This window comes from Mercurialis annua, linkage group LG1-X, assembly GCF_937616625.2.
Source record: "Mercurialis annua linkage group LG1-X, ddMerAnnu1.2, whole genome shotgun sequence".
Taxonomy (NCBI): domain Eukaryota; kingdom Viridiplantae; phylum Streptophyta; class Magnoliopsida; order Malpighiales; family Euphorbiaceae; genus Mercurialis; species Mercurialis annua.
The window spans coordinates 59,940,233-59,954,265 of NC_065570.1; the positions used below are offsets into that span (position 1 = coordinate 59,940,233).

General features: G+C 28.3%; 1 protein-coding gene across 2 annotated transcripts; it reads right to left on the reverse strand.

Moving 5' to 3' along the window:
• Positions 1–9,209: 9,209 nt before the first annotated feature.
• Positions 9,210–11,815, reverse strand: LOC126675006 (purine permease 3-like). Of its 2 annotated transcripts, XM_050369676.2 has the most exons (3): positions 11,546–11,815; positions 9,694–11,162; positions 9,210–9,630 (listed from the first exon to the last, which is right to left on the reverse strand). In XM_050369676.2, exons 2-3 carry the CDS (start codon positions 10,432–10,434, stop codon positions 9,277–9,279), a joined length of 1,095 nt encoding a protein of 364 aa, XP_050225633.1. In that variant the 5' UTR covers positions 10,435–11,162; positions 11,546–11,815; the 3' UTR covers positions 9,210–9,276. The 2 variants fall into 2 exon arrangements, with proteins under 2 accessions (XP_050225633.1, XP_050225560.1); XM_050369603.2 differs by lacking the exon at positions 11,546–11,815 and having other exon boundaries at positions 9,694–11,520.
• Between the last annotated feature and the right edge of the window lie 2,218 nt (positions 11,816–14,033).

Consider the following 14,033-nt stretch of genomic DNA (forward strand, 5'->3'; position numbering starts at 1 on the left):
CAATTCACATTGGCAGCTAGACAAAATAAAAGTTGATAAATTTTGTAAAAAAATTAAATGAATTATTCTTATGTTATAGAGTACTTTCTCTTAAAAACTAAATTATGAGGATAAAATATCTTTTATTTTTATCAATTAAATATTTTTTATTTTTTATTTATAGTTTGCATATAGTTGTCAGCACTTACAATTTAAAAGAAATAGATTGTTAAAATTATTTCTATCAGTTGACTATGGTTAATGGATAGCTATTAACCAATCATGACATACCAATTTAGGTCTCCTATTAGGACTATACAGAAAAAATTCAAACTAGTTAAATCAAATTAATTCAACCAAATAAAATCAAATATTATAGTTTAGCAGATTGTCGATTTGCTTTTGGTTTGAAAAATAAAAAAAAAATAATTATTAGTCTGATTTGCAGTTTCAAAAATTATAAATCAACATAAACAAAACCAAACCAATATATACACTATTTTTAAAACTGTACTTGACGAAATAATATATTTAAATATCATATGATGAAATAGCTATTTGTATATTTTATCGATCAATAAAATATTATATTTCTATAATATTAAGATATTATATTAATAAACTGTAAAAATTTATAATATAAAAAATTTATAATTTTTTTTATTTGTTAGTCATTATTATAATTAATTACATAAATATAACATTTATTTTTATGATGAATAAATATTTTTAGATTTTTAGATTTTTTTTATCTTAAATGATAAATAAATAATTTTTTGATGATGGTTTGAACTAGTTTCAAAGAAAATATTATCAAATCAAACCAAATCAATTTTACTGGTTTATAATGTGTGTGGTTTAATTTTGGTTTGGAAATTTGCCAAACCAGTATAATTAGTTAGGAGTAAAATATCAATGATAAACCAGTCAAAACAAACCATGTACACTCCTAGCTCCTATATATCACTAAATTCCTTGAACTTTAAAAACGCTCGCTAAATTTCCTATTTACCTAATGGCCCAATAAACCTTTTTTTGCCCCAAAAACGCACCTATCCCCCTCCCCCCCCCCCCCCCCCAAAATGCCCAAAATACCTCCAATATAATTAAAAAAAAATCAAACCAACAAAATTTAACCAAACTTAAAGTCACCCATCCAAACAAATCCAACATAAACCATTTATCCAACCAAGTTTAACCTAAAAACCTCTAATCAAACTTAAAATTAGCACCCACACATCTGTCGCCATACACTCGCCGTAAACCACTTTCTCCAATCAAAAAAAATTACCAACCAAAAATAATTTTTTTTATTAAAGTCTGTTCTCCATAGACCCAGATGGATATGTTCTCCACGGACACAGACCCACCGTGATGGGATGAACAGACCCACGGTGATGAACAGAGATAACAGACCCACTACCGTGAGTCTGTTCAAATAACAAACCCACAATGGTTGGTTTCTTCATCCACCGTGGGTCTGTTCGCCGGAGAAGATGACCCGTTCGTCTTTTCCGATAAGAAAAATAAAAAAATATTTATTTAATTATTTAAGATGTAAAAAAATTATTTTAATTATTTATTTAATTTTTGGACGGATTTTTTTCCGGTGATAGATGAGTGGCGGTGGCCGGAAAAAAGTGACGGCGGTGGATGACGGTTTTCGGTTGATTTGGTTGGATAGATAGTTTATATTTGATTTGGTTGGATGTGTTATTTTAAGTTTGATTAGATTGAGTTGGTTTTATTTTTTTATGGGTATTTTGGTCATTTTAAGGCAAAAGACGTTTATTGGTCCATTAGGTAAACTTTAGGGAGTATTGCTGGAGTTTTTAAAGTTCACAGGACTTAGTGATAGGGGGTCCTAAATTAGAGTGTCATGTTTGATTAATAGTCTTAATGGGTAGATAAAATTAGGAATTACTTAAAAAATTATCCTACTTTTAAAAAGTAATTATAACAATTTTGGCCATATTTTTCTGATTTTCTGAGCTACTATGTTTGACAAAATAATTTAAAAAATAATATTTTTTTTAATTAGGGCTTCTTTCTCATTTTTTCACAGAGCCGCCTTTCTCTCCTTCCTTTCAAATCTCTTTCTTTTTCTCCTTTTTTTTTTCTTCCTCTCAAATCTGTCTCTTCCTATCCTTTTCTCTTACTCTCAGATCTACAAGTACAAGAGCCACTGCTTTTCAAATATACGAGCAAAACGTCGTCGTCTTTCTTCTGGTTGTTTCATCGTCGTCGTTTTTTTTTTCCGATGGTTTTATCGTCGTTATTTTTTCGGTGGTTTCTTCGCCGTCATCTTTCTTCTGGTGGTTTCTTAATTTGTCTTCGTCTTTCTTCCGGTGGTTTCATCGTCGTCGTTCTTCCGCCTTTTAGATTTTATGTAGTTGTTTAGATTATGTTAGGGTTTTTGTGATTGTTTAGATATTTTATACATAAATTATCTTAGATCTCTTGTTCTCTTGTTGATACAATTGTTCTCTTGGTCATATAATTGTTCTCTTATTTTGATGCTACTGATTACGTACACAACGAATTGATTTATATTTTTATTGTATTTTTGTGGTGTTTTTGCTACTGATCGATTTCGTACACAGCAAATTGATTTGTATTTTTATAGTATTTTTATTTTTAATGTAAATACACCGAAAAAACACTAAAATCACTGTAAAAATACCATAGGAAAACACCATAAATACACCATAAAAAACTATAAAAAAACACCACAAAACAATCAATAAAAAATTAATTAAACGTAAAAAAATATTTTTGAAATTTAAAAATTAAGTAAAATCATTTTGGTATAAGATGAAAAGGGATCCAAAAATATGGTACCGCGGTAATTAAATTTTAAAAACAAATAGCTAGGAAATTTTTCTCATAAAATTATAGTTCTTTAGGAAAACTTTACTACCGTTGTTTAGGCTTAAGGTCTGAAAAACTACCGACCTTTCAATTTTTTTTCAATTGCACCCTCACCTTGTAATTTCTTCAATAGCACCCTATTTCGTATTTTTGGCTTTCAATAGCACCCCGACCTTGTAAAACAGTCAATTTTATCCTATTTTGTATTTTTGACTTTCAATAGCACCATAAATTATCAAATTAAACTCATTTATCGAAGACTTATTTGAACTTTTTTTAAGTTAAAAGATTTGTTTAAAAGTGTTCAAGTAGAAAAAAGTATGATTTAACCTTTAAATTTAATTTTTTTGAAAATTTTCATCCTTATAATAATCAAATCATCTAATTTTTTTACTTTAGGGTGCTATTGAAAGTCAAAAATACAAAATAGGGTGCTATTGAAAAAATTACAAGGTGAGGGTGCTATTGAAAAAAATTTGAAAGGTCGGTAGTTTTTCAGACCTTAAGCCTTGTTTTATTCTATATGATAAAGTTTAAATATTTTAGATGTTATATCTTAATTGATAATTCACATTTACAGTATATTTTTAATTAATTTTTATTATTCTTTGTAATTATTATCTTCTGACATATTAATTGGTTAATAAAAAAAGTATGCTAAAATGGTGTAAAAATAAAATTATCATCTATTTTTTTAATTATTTGAAACAGTGTGTGTAATCTTGTCAAATAGTGTAAGACACACATTATAAATGTGGTATTCCTGTATTAAAATATCAAACAATCGAATAACACTAAAAAGAATCTATAATTTTCGTAAAAAAAAAATGAACTAATTACTAAGAGAAAATAAAAAAATTATATACAACAGATAATTTGAAAAAAAGAATCAAACTTTCATAAATGATAAAAGAAACAAAAAATAGTACTCCACAAATATATAAAAAAAATTATCAAAAAAAAATTATCAAAAATTTAATTTGCACAAGGATTAAAAATAATAGTTAAAGTTGTTATTTATTTCCCATTCTATCTTTAATTTAAATAAATAAATTTTCTCAATATTATTAGTTGTATGTTTAAAAATACATATTACTTCTTGAAATTAAGAATGCATCTTAAAAATTATAAGTTTATTAGTAATATTTTCATCGGATAAAGTAATTATCAATAATAATTAATAAATAAATACAAATAGTTGAAATAAATGAAAAATAAATTTAATATTTATATTTATTTATTTAAACTAAAATAAAAATATTTTAGAATGTTCAATATAGTAGCTAAAATTTATAAATTCTCTTATTCATGAATCTTAAGAATAGTAGAATTGTGCTTATAATTATCAACGGTTTCTGACTTTACCATCATTTCTAAATCTAGAAATCCCGCTTCGAAAAGTAAATCACCACCGTTTCTATCGTCAGTTTACAACCACTGACGGGTGGGGACTCTGGTGATTTGCAAATCAAAGCTCAGAAAATTTCTGAATCGAAAATAAAATTTAGGGATGGTGGCGATGAAAGGCTTCAAAATCAGAAACCGTATAAACCGCAGAATTGAGGTTTAATTAATTATAGAAACTAAAGAAAAGTTCAAATTGGATGGGACTTGTGGAGTAGTAGTCAAATGAGGGTGAGATCATCGCATATCCAAGTAATTAATTAACATTATTGTTTCTTTCCTTTTGAAACAGATAATATATCAAATGGGAGATTCATTAATCAAGATTGTTACTGTTACTTTTTTTATCATTAAGCAATTTTATTGCGTAAGAACAGATGTTTAATAATTGAATGGTGTGCTTGCTAAGTGACAAAGGGGCAACAATATTGATGGCGACTGTTTATATAAGACCATAAGAAAGATTTTGCCGGCTCTCCCCAAATTAAGACCACACGATGCAAGGTTTAATGTTTGTTGGAAATTTAGAATACGACAGCTTATTGTTCAATTGACACCTACATTTATTTTTTTTGGCCAATCCCCCCCCCCCCCCCTCTCTCTCTCTGAAATAAAAAATTCTAACCGCTAACAGTTTTTTTTACTTCGACTACTGTCAATAGTTTATTTTTACAGTTGGCGACCATTTTTTCATTACTTTAGAATAAAATAAATAACCGACTCTTTTTCATCTTTTTTATTTTTATTATTAACTCTATCGACGAGGCGCATCAATTTCAGTATATATACACTACAGATGACATCGATTATAAGTTATACTAATTTTTTTATATATATATTTATTACAACGATTGTCTTTCTTTATAAAAAAATTGTTGTCATTTCTATATGAAAGGTTTGTTCGTCTTTTTTTATGAAGGATTGGTGAGTTCGGTGAGTTTTCTGTTAGATAAAGAAGAATTGGTTTTTATTATGATAGAGCAGTTATGTAATTTTTATTTTTATTTTGTAATGCGATCTGCGATTTAAAGTTTTTACATCTTGTTACATGTCAGGTCATTAGAAATGGTTATACCTTTTCTAAATTTTTACACTTATAAGTGCTTGATATTAATAGAAGATTATTTGATTGTAAAAAAAAAACTACATTTATTACATCGTCTAACAATTGAAAATAAAAATGGCTTAATATATTATTTGACCCTTAAACTGTACACTTTTATTCTCTGAGATCTCTAAACTAATTTCGTATTCTGTTGGACTTTTTGATTTTTTTTATTCTATTTAACCCCTCAACTTCATCTTTTTTGCCGATCTGCCCTTTTTATCCAGCGTTGAAGCGTGTGAAAAATAATTAAAATGCGTAAATTGTTCTATTTAACCCCTGAACTATACTTTATTATTCTATTTGACCCATGAACTATTTTATTTTCCTACTACACATTCAAATTTTTAATTTTTACCTATCTAACCTCCTCGAAAATACTATTATTTAATTTTCAACCATTTTATGTCTAGCATGAATATTTAGAAGCATATAAATTACTTTATGTACGGTGACATATAATTTTTAAAAAATATAGTAGAACAATAAAAAATATATAAATTTAGTCAAGTAATTACATGATATAACATTTTACATGTAAATATTTATTTACATTTTCATAATGATAAAAGGAGTTTGTCTATTTTTAATTGACAATTTGATGTCGAACGCTTATACCATTTGATCTACAGCTCGTTTGTTAAAATTATTATACTTATATATAGAAATAGAATATAGAAATAGTATATAGAAATAGACTAGAAACAACATCTATTATGCCAATGACACCAAAGGAAATAGGATATTAATTGAATGGAATTAATTGGGATATGGATGGAATATAATCAAATAGAGCCACTTTGAGGATTCCTATGAAATGAGGCATGGAACAAAGAAACTACGAAGAAGTTCCAGGAGTTATAAAGGAAACTTCAAGCTCATATTGGTCATGGGTTGAGAGCGGGAATTGAACTCTACGAAATCTAATCTCCTATTGTTCCTTAGTATCTTAGTGATAGAGCGGTCAGCTGTTAACTGACTAGTCGTATGTTCGCATCCTACTTGGGGAGATTGGATTCATTCCGAATTCTTTAATTTGGAATGAAAAGGTTCGCTTTCACCGTGGTAACCCGTTCCCTAGATGATATTAAATGAAGGCTTAATTGTTTAAAGAATTATTATTTTTAGTTTTTTAAAAAAATTTAATATAAATTTCCAATTTTAAATTTTTTAAGATACTAGCTTTTATTTTTTTTGCAATTTCAAACTTTTTAAATCAATTCTGAATTTTTCAAATTTGTGTTAAAATCGCAAAACACGCTATTCATGATATTTAAAGTAATTAAGTCTTAAATGATTTTTTCAAACAATATATAAAATACATCATTTTTTATTTTAAATATAAGAAACATATTTAGGCTTAATATATTTTTTAACCCCTAAACTTTACCGTTTTGTTTCCTGTGACCTCTAAACTAATTTCGTGTTCCATTGGAGCTCTTAGCTATTTTTTGTTATATTTAACGCCATGTCAGCACAGCCATATCAGTATTTTTACACACGTCAGCGCGCATTATGTGCACGTTTCGAATGAGGAGTTAAATAAAAAAAAATAAGAGATCTAATGAAACACGAAATTAGTTTAGAGGCCGCAAGGAATAAAGTGGTATAATTTAGGGGTCAAAAAATGTATTAAGCCAAATAAAAGTAGTATATGTGATAAAATATTACAGATTTAAAAATTTACTAATTTTTATATTTAAAACATTGAAAACATAATATTAGTATATTTAAATAAAAGTAAAATATATGCATAATTTTTTTAGAAGAAATATATACATGATAAAAATTAAAAATTAGTAGCAATTAGTCTATTGTATTAAAATTTATTTAACATATAAGAGTAGCTATCAATTAAATAAACTAAATTTTAGAGTTTGCTATCATCAAAAATAAAAGATTTTGTTCCATCATAAGATTTAAAATCTACGCTCCACTATTTTTTGGTGCCTGTTTGTCAAAAATTATGAATAATTTATAGTAACTGTTCAAAGGGAAAAAAAGCTACGGTTACTTTATTTTTAACATATTTTATCCGTTTTACCATTAGACGAATGTAATGAAATTTAATCCAACGATAATGAACGAATCAAGTAAGTTTATTTTATAAAAAACAAAATAACCATAAGAAGTTCCCTATTTAAAAAATATTTGTGTAATGGTTTTATTATTCGCCGCCCAAAATTACTACCCACCGCCCAACTTTTTATCAAAATATCCTTAAGCCATTTTCAGTTAAAAAAAAACTCAATCCTCTCAACTTAACTAAAAACCCGACAAATAACCGAGCAAATTTATAATAAAAATATTAAAATCACCTAAAAATAGAGGACGGTAACCTCTAATAATTAATCGGTTTTTTAACTTTTTTATTTTTAAATTTTTTTAATTTTTTTTAATGAGTCATCGCCTTAATTTGGCGATGGACCTTATGGGCTATGAGCCATCGCCATCTCAAGCAGATGGCCCTTTGGGCCATCTACTTGAGATGGCGATGGCCCTATGGCGCCATTTTCTTGATTTAGCGATGGCTCTTATGGGCCATCACCAAATCAAGGCGATAGCCCCTATGGACCATCATCTGAGGGCGACGACCATTAAAAGAAATTTAAAAAATTTAAAAAATTAAATAAATAAAAATCGATTATTTATCAGAGGTTCGGTCTTCTATTTCTAGTCGATTTTGACATTTTTATTGTAAATTCGCTCGGATGTTCGTTGGATTTTTAATTGAATTGAGAGAATTGAATTTAAAAAGAAAAACTGAAAATGGCATAGGGGTATTTTGGTAAAAAAATTGGGCGGTGAATAGTAATTTTGGGCGGTAAATAGTAGTCCACAAAATAAACCATTAAGAAAAGAACGGATCAGGTCACATGTGATTGATGAATGATGGTTAAAGCAAGAACATGCCAGCGCTATTGCTGGCCAAAATTATCTCAATGGACCACTACTATATCCTCAATCGATGCCCATACCCGGATAGCAATATATTTACCTTAATGAATAATTTAATTTTTAAAACTATACTCTTTCATTCATTTGATTTTTTATATATCAATTTAATCTCTTTGATATTTTGATTTTCAAATTTTATTAATTTAATTTTTAGAGAATGAAATATATCATATTGACGTAGTAAAAAATACTAATCGAACTGATTTAACACATTATTAAAACTCAAAGATGAGGATTAGATGATTAAATTATAAGATGGAGGAGTCAGATAAATGAAAGGATACAAAAGATCACAATAATTAAATTTATAATTTTTTAATAAAAATATCTATAATTATAAAAAAATTAAAATCAAATTCAAAAAATAAAAAAATGACATCATTTTTTAGTTTAAGCATTATAAATTAAGTATTTTTATTTCTAGAGTTGGTTTTATTTTTAAAATTAATTTTATTCTTTCATATATAAAATTAAAATTAAAAGTGAAATTTAAATTTAATATATTTTTAATTATTTAGTTTATTTTTCATTCTTTTGTATCTTAATAATTTTTCTTCTCTTTAAAAAGGATAAAAAAGGTTATTTTTTTAATTTTAAAATAATTTATTTTGAAAGTTAAAAATTCACTAATTTAATATAAGGGGTAATGTTAAAAAAATTCATAAACTATACATATTTTCTCAATTTAATCACGAACTTTAAAACGTTTCAATTGTATGCATGAAGTTTCATTTTTTCTCAATTTAATACATATACATGTTTAATTAATGAATTATTATTTGAATTTGTGGAAGAATAGTTTTTTGTGTTATTTATAACATTAAATGCTATTTTAAATACATGCTAAATATGTGGTATTTTTTTGAACTTTTTTCAAATAAAAGAAGGTAAATTTAATGTTTAAGGGTACAATTGAAACGATAAAATGTGAAATATGGTAAAATTGACCAATAATCAAATCAAACGTTTAATATTGGAGTAGAAGAATGAGAAATTTCTGTTTCCGGAGTAGGATTCTGCACAATATTGCTGTGTTTGTGCTCACCATAGAAGTAAGAAATAAATCCCCAAAGAGAAAGAGCAAGAGCAACACCTTTGTCAGCTTGAAATTTCTCATGGTAAAAAATTACTGCCAACATCTCTGTTAGTGGAAGACTAACGGCTATCATGATTCCTGAGAGTAAAGAAGATGAACAAAAAATGACCCCTACGAATCCCATGAAGTAACACAGAGTTATAACTGAAATGCACACCAATGTCATATAGTATTTTGTTTCTCCAACTTCAAATTCCCTTGCTTCTCTTGAAATCGCCTGCAATTTAACGATAGTTATGAGATGTGTCTGATAACTTACGGAGATAAAAGAAAAGAGTACCTGAAAGTCATTGTTAACCAATGAGGCAACAGCAGAAAAGAGAGTAGCAAAGATACACAGCACCATCTGATACTGCAAAACCAGAGCATAGCTAATTTCTTGCTTCGAATTCTTGTAATTTAACTCCACCAACGGAAATATTAGCCCGTCTAAAACGGCAGCCGAAGCACACAGAACAAACCCAGTAATGTACTCTTCATTCGATTCACCATCAGGTCTGTCACTACTAGAATGCAACGCCAACATACCAGCACCAACGCTCAATAAAACGACGGCGTTTATAGAGAAAGCAGTAAACTTCTGTTTAACCAAAACAAAAGCGAAACCAGCATTGAAAACCAACTGTGTAGAAAATATCAAAGCACTCGTCGAAACAGGGAGACGCGACACTGCATAACTGAAGCAAAAACATTCCAGACCTGTAACGGTACCCAGTACACTCGCCCCAATCAGCAGACGTGGCCCTATAACGGCGGCGGCCGCGGCGGTTTTAGTAATGTAACGGCGACGAAGATAGATTACGAAGAGGATAAATGAAATGAGAGGCCAGCAGCTGGTTTGAAGAAAGGAAATGAGCCACACGCGTTTGCCTCCGTGAGTGAAGTAGAGACGCATTGATAAAGGAGCACCACAGCTGCCTATAACTAAAAGGATGCCGTTCAAAATCAGCAAGGCTCTTTTTGTGGCGGCGTTACTCACCGGAGGCGCTTCCATGACGGCGGAAACTTCTTCAACATCCATCACATTATAAAATAGAAATGTTTTTGGTGAAGATAAAAGAAAACAAAAATGTTTTCAGTTGCAGGTATCAGTGGCAATATAAAAATAGTGATATACTAACTTCTAATGCGGGATACAAATTTATAATATAAGCTAAAATAGATGACTTTCGTTTAAATTTACGTTTATGAATTTATTATCTAATGTTCTTACTGGTTATTTATGTGGGTTTAGAGACAAATTAGATTTGTGGTTTAATCGAGTCCTTCAAATTTTATACATTGCTACACCCGGCATAGGGCTGTGCATCGGTCGGTCGGTTCGGTTCGGTTCGGTTTGAAATATGCCAAAACCGAATATAACCGAATTTTTTTATACAAAAACCGAACCGAACCGAAATTTATGAAAAACCGAACCGAACCGAACCGAAAATATCGGTTCGGTTCGGTTAAAAAAAATTCGGTTTTAGCATATTGCTGTATTAGATTCGATTTTAACTAATAGAACCTACTTCTTTTTGCAAAACAAACTAAACAATAACATAAATATTCAGAAATAATAATTCATAAATCTGGAAGGCTTCAAATACATAAATCACTAAAAATAAAAAATTATCAATCCATAATACAAATTCAGAAATTTAAATTTCAGGATCAAATCTCAACTCTGCATCTTCAGAACAGCAAGCAAGTTCAACAACTACTCACATTTGCATCTTCAAAAGTACAAATGCAATTCCAAAAACACAACTGCCATTACAAGAACAGAAAAATTTCAACATAAAAGAACCCTAAAATTATCATAGTTCAGTCGTTTACAATTTGTACTCACAGTTTAGTCATTTAAAATTATCAACCCTAAAAATTTAAATTTCAGCAACAACAAATAACCCTAAAATTAAAATTCTAAAAACATAAAATAACCCTAATAATTCATGTGAAACAAAAGAGGGATTTACGGCTAACCTTGATAACATGACAAAATTCAAAACTGCAATATGAAATATAAATAACATAGGTTGGGTTTAAAAAATAGTCTAAAATATATGAATATTAATCTGAATTTAATTCATAAAAATGAGAGAGATTTACTATTAAGAATCCAAATAAAAAAATTTAAATAAAAATCGTACCTTTATGATGTTAGAATCAAATTTTGATGTTATTATTTATGTTAGGAACTAACGAAATTAAGAGAAATTTAAAAAGAAAAGAATTATGACTAAATGAACAAGAAGGGGAAATAGAAAATGAATACTATAATTAGTAGTAGCTATATGAATTAGAGAGGGAAAGGAAAAATTGATGAATATGGTTAGGTTTAGAGGTAGGCGGCGACAGTGTGAAGTAAATAGAAAATGAGAAAGTATGAAATGAGATATTAGGGTTAGTGGGTTAGTGGAAATTATGTCAGATCCACTTCTCCAAAGCCCAGGTATAATCAAATCACTAAAATCAACGTTGTTTTGAAAGTTCGGAAATTCGGTTATTTCGGTCGGTTTTTCACTCAAACCGAACCGAACCGAAAAATCCGAAATTTTTATTTTTAAAAACCGAACCGAACCGAAAAACCAAAAAACCGAACCGAATAACGAAATTCGGTTCGGTTCGGTTCGGAAATTCGGTTTCGGTCGGTTTTTGCATACCCCTAACCCGGCATTCATATTTTATTCATGAATCCAACTGCTTCCTTCGTCCCTTTAAAAAAAAATAACATCTCTCATTTTTATTTGTTTCATTTAAAAAAATTATATATATTTTTAATGTCACTTTACATAAATTTTCTCTTTTAACATTTTTATTGTCATTTTTTCTCTTGATTAAATTCATATTGAATAAGGGGTTAACGCGACCCTCAAACTGATCTCTTGAGATCAAATAAGTTTATTTTAATTTTTTGGGTCAATTAGATTCAAAATTTGCATTTTTAGTGTAAATAAATCTATTTCATTGTGGGTCAATTATACACAAAACTCTCTTAATTTAACCCCAAAATTGTTACCTCATATGTAAACTTATTTGATCCGAAACATAAATTTGGAGACCTAATTGACTCAAGTGACTTATTTGATCCCGAAAATACAAGTCTTAAATTTTCCTAAAAAATTAAAATTGACTTATTTGATTTTAATATACAAATTTAAGAGCCGCGTTGATCTTTTCTTTAATTCATATTAGGCCTTACTTAGTTTGGGGGAAGTGTGTAAGGAAAGTAAAACTTACCGGAAGTAGCAATTTTGTTTTACTTGTTTCGCTATTTTTATTTTATTTTACGGGAAGTCAACTATCACACTCTCCTTCGACTAGGGAAACCACTTCCTTAGAAAAACTCATGTAAATAGTACTTTCTAAGTGTTTTAATATATCTTTTCCTAATTTACCTTTGTCCAACAATTCCAAACTTTATTATAAAATATATCGTTTAAATAATAAAAATTAATTTGAGTATCTTATTTTATTTTATATGACTATTTGCTATTTTTATTTGATATTTATAATAATAAAAATCAGCTGATTTTTTTTAGTTTAGACTGCCATAGTTGCTTATCACTGCATGCTTTAACTTTTGATTTTATTAGTAGACGTTTATATACATATTATGGACAAATTTGTTACAGATCTAACAACATTTTTTTTGTAATATAGTAACCATATATAACTAGTTTCATGTCATTATTGATAGCTTCACAAGGCAATATATTGCTCTTGTTCTTGAATGGCCACGCAAAAAATTAACTTTAAAATAAAGCTTAATACAAATAAAAGGATATTTATGTCTTTTAATTTAAATTTGATTTATAATATTAAAAAAATAATTTAACACTTGCTGGGAAATAGAATATGAAACAAGCAACTTATTCTAAACTTTCCGAAAAATTATCTTCTCAGAAAGTATATTTTCTGGAAAGTTAACTACTCAGGAAGTATATAAAATGAACCAAACAATAGCCATGGCTACAACTAATTTAAGTAGAATAGGCCGATTGATCAGCTAAAAATAAAAACAATAATTTTTTAAAAGTAAGTTAAATTATGTTTAATTTTTTAATTTTAATATATAAAAAGAATAAATCAAAAAAAGAAAAGGAGAAAAAGTAGAGATTAATAGATGTTTGTGATATGTGATGGATGAGGGTATGTAGTCCAGTTAGAGAAACAAACTTAAAGTTGGGTATGTATTCATATCAAGTTTCTGTAAATAAAAAATGTTATAACAACTCTTAACGTCTTGACCACGGTATCGAACCGATTTTGACCTAGTTTTATTTTGGACCCATTTAAAATCGGCTTTAACCAGACCGATTCTGGTTCCAAACCGGCCATGGCCACTGCTACATATTAGTATTTAAATTATTCAATATCCATGAAAATTTTATTTTTTTCAATTTTGATGCAGACATATCATACGCACGAGAAATTCTTATCTAGACCTGATCCATTAATTTTCCATGCACCTATCCAATTATGTTAGAAAATCACTTCCTTAAAAAAAACATATAAATGCACTGTCTGTTTGTTTTTTTTCAAATATTTAAAAGTTAGTTTAGATTCGGACTTGTTTGAATTCTAATTGGTATATCTAGTAGCGATAAAACTGTAGAACGCCAATGTGGTTATGGT

Excerpts from the sequence above, each read along its gene's own strand:
- LOC126675006 (XM_050369676.2), bottom strand. The coding sequence starts at position 10,434 with ATGGATGTTGAAGAAGTTTCCGCCGTCATGGAAGCGCCTCCGGTGAGT. Across the intron at positions 9,631-9,693 it reads TGGTTAACAATGACTTTCAG|GCGATTTCAAGAGAAGCAAG; the intron begins GTACTCTTTTCT and ends GTTAAATTGCAG.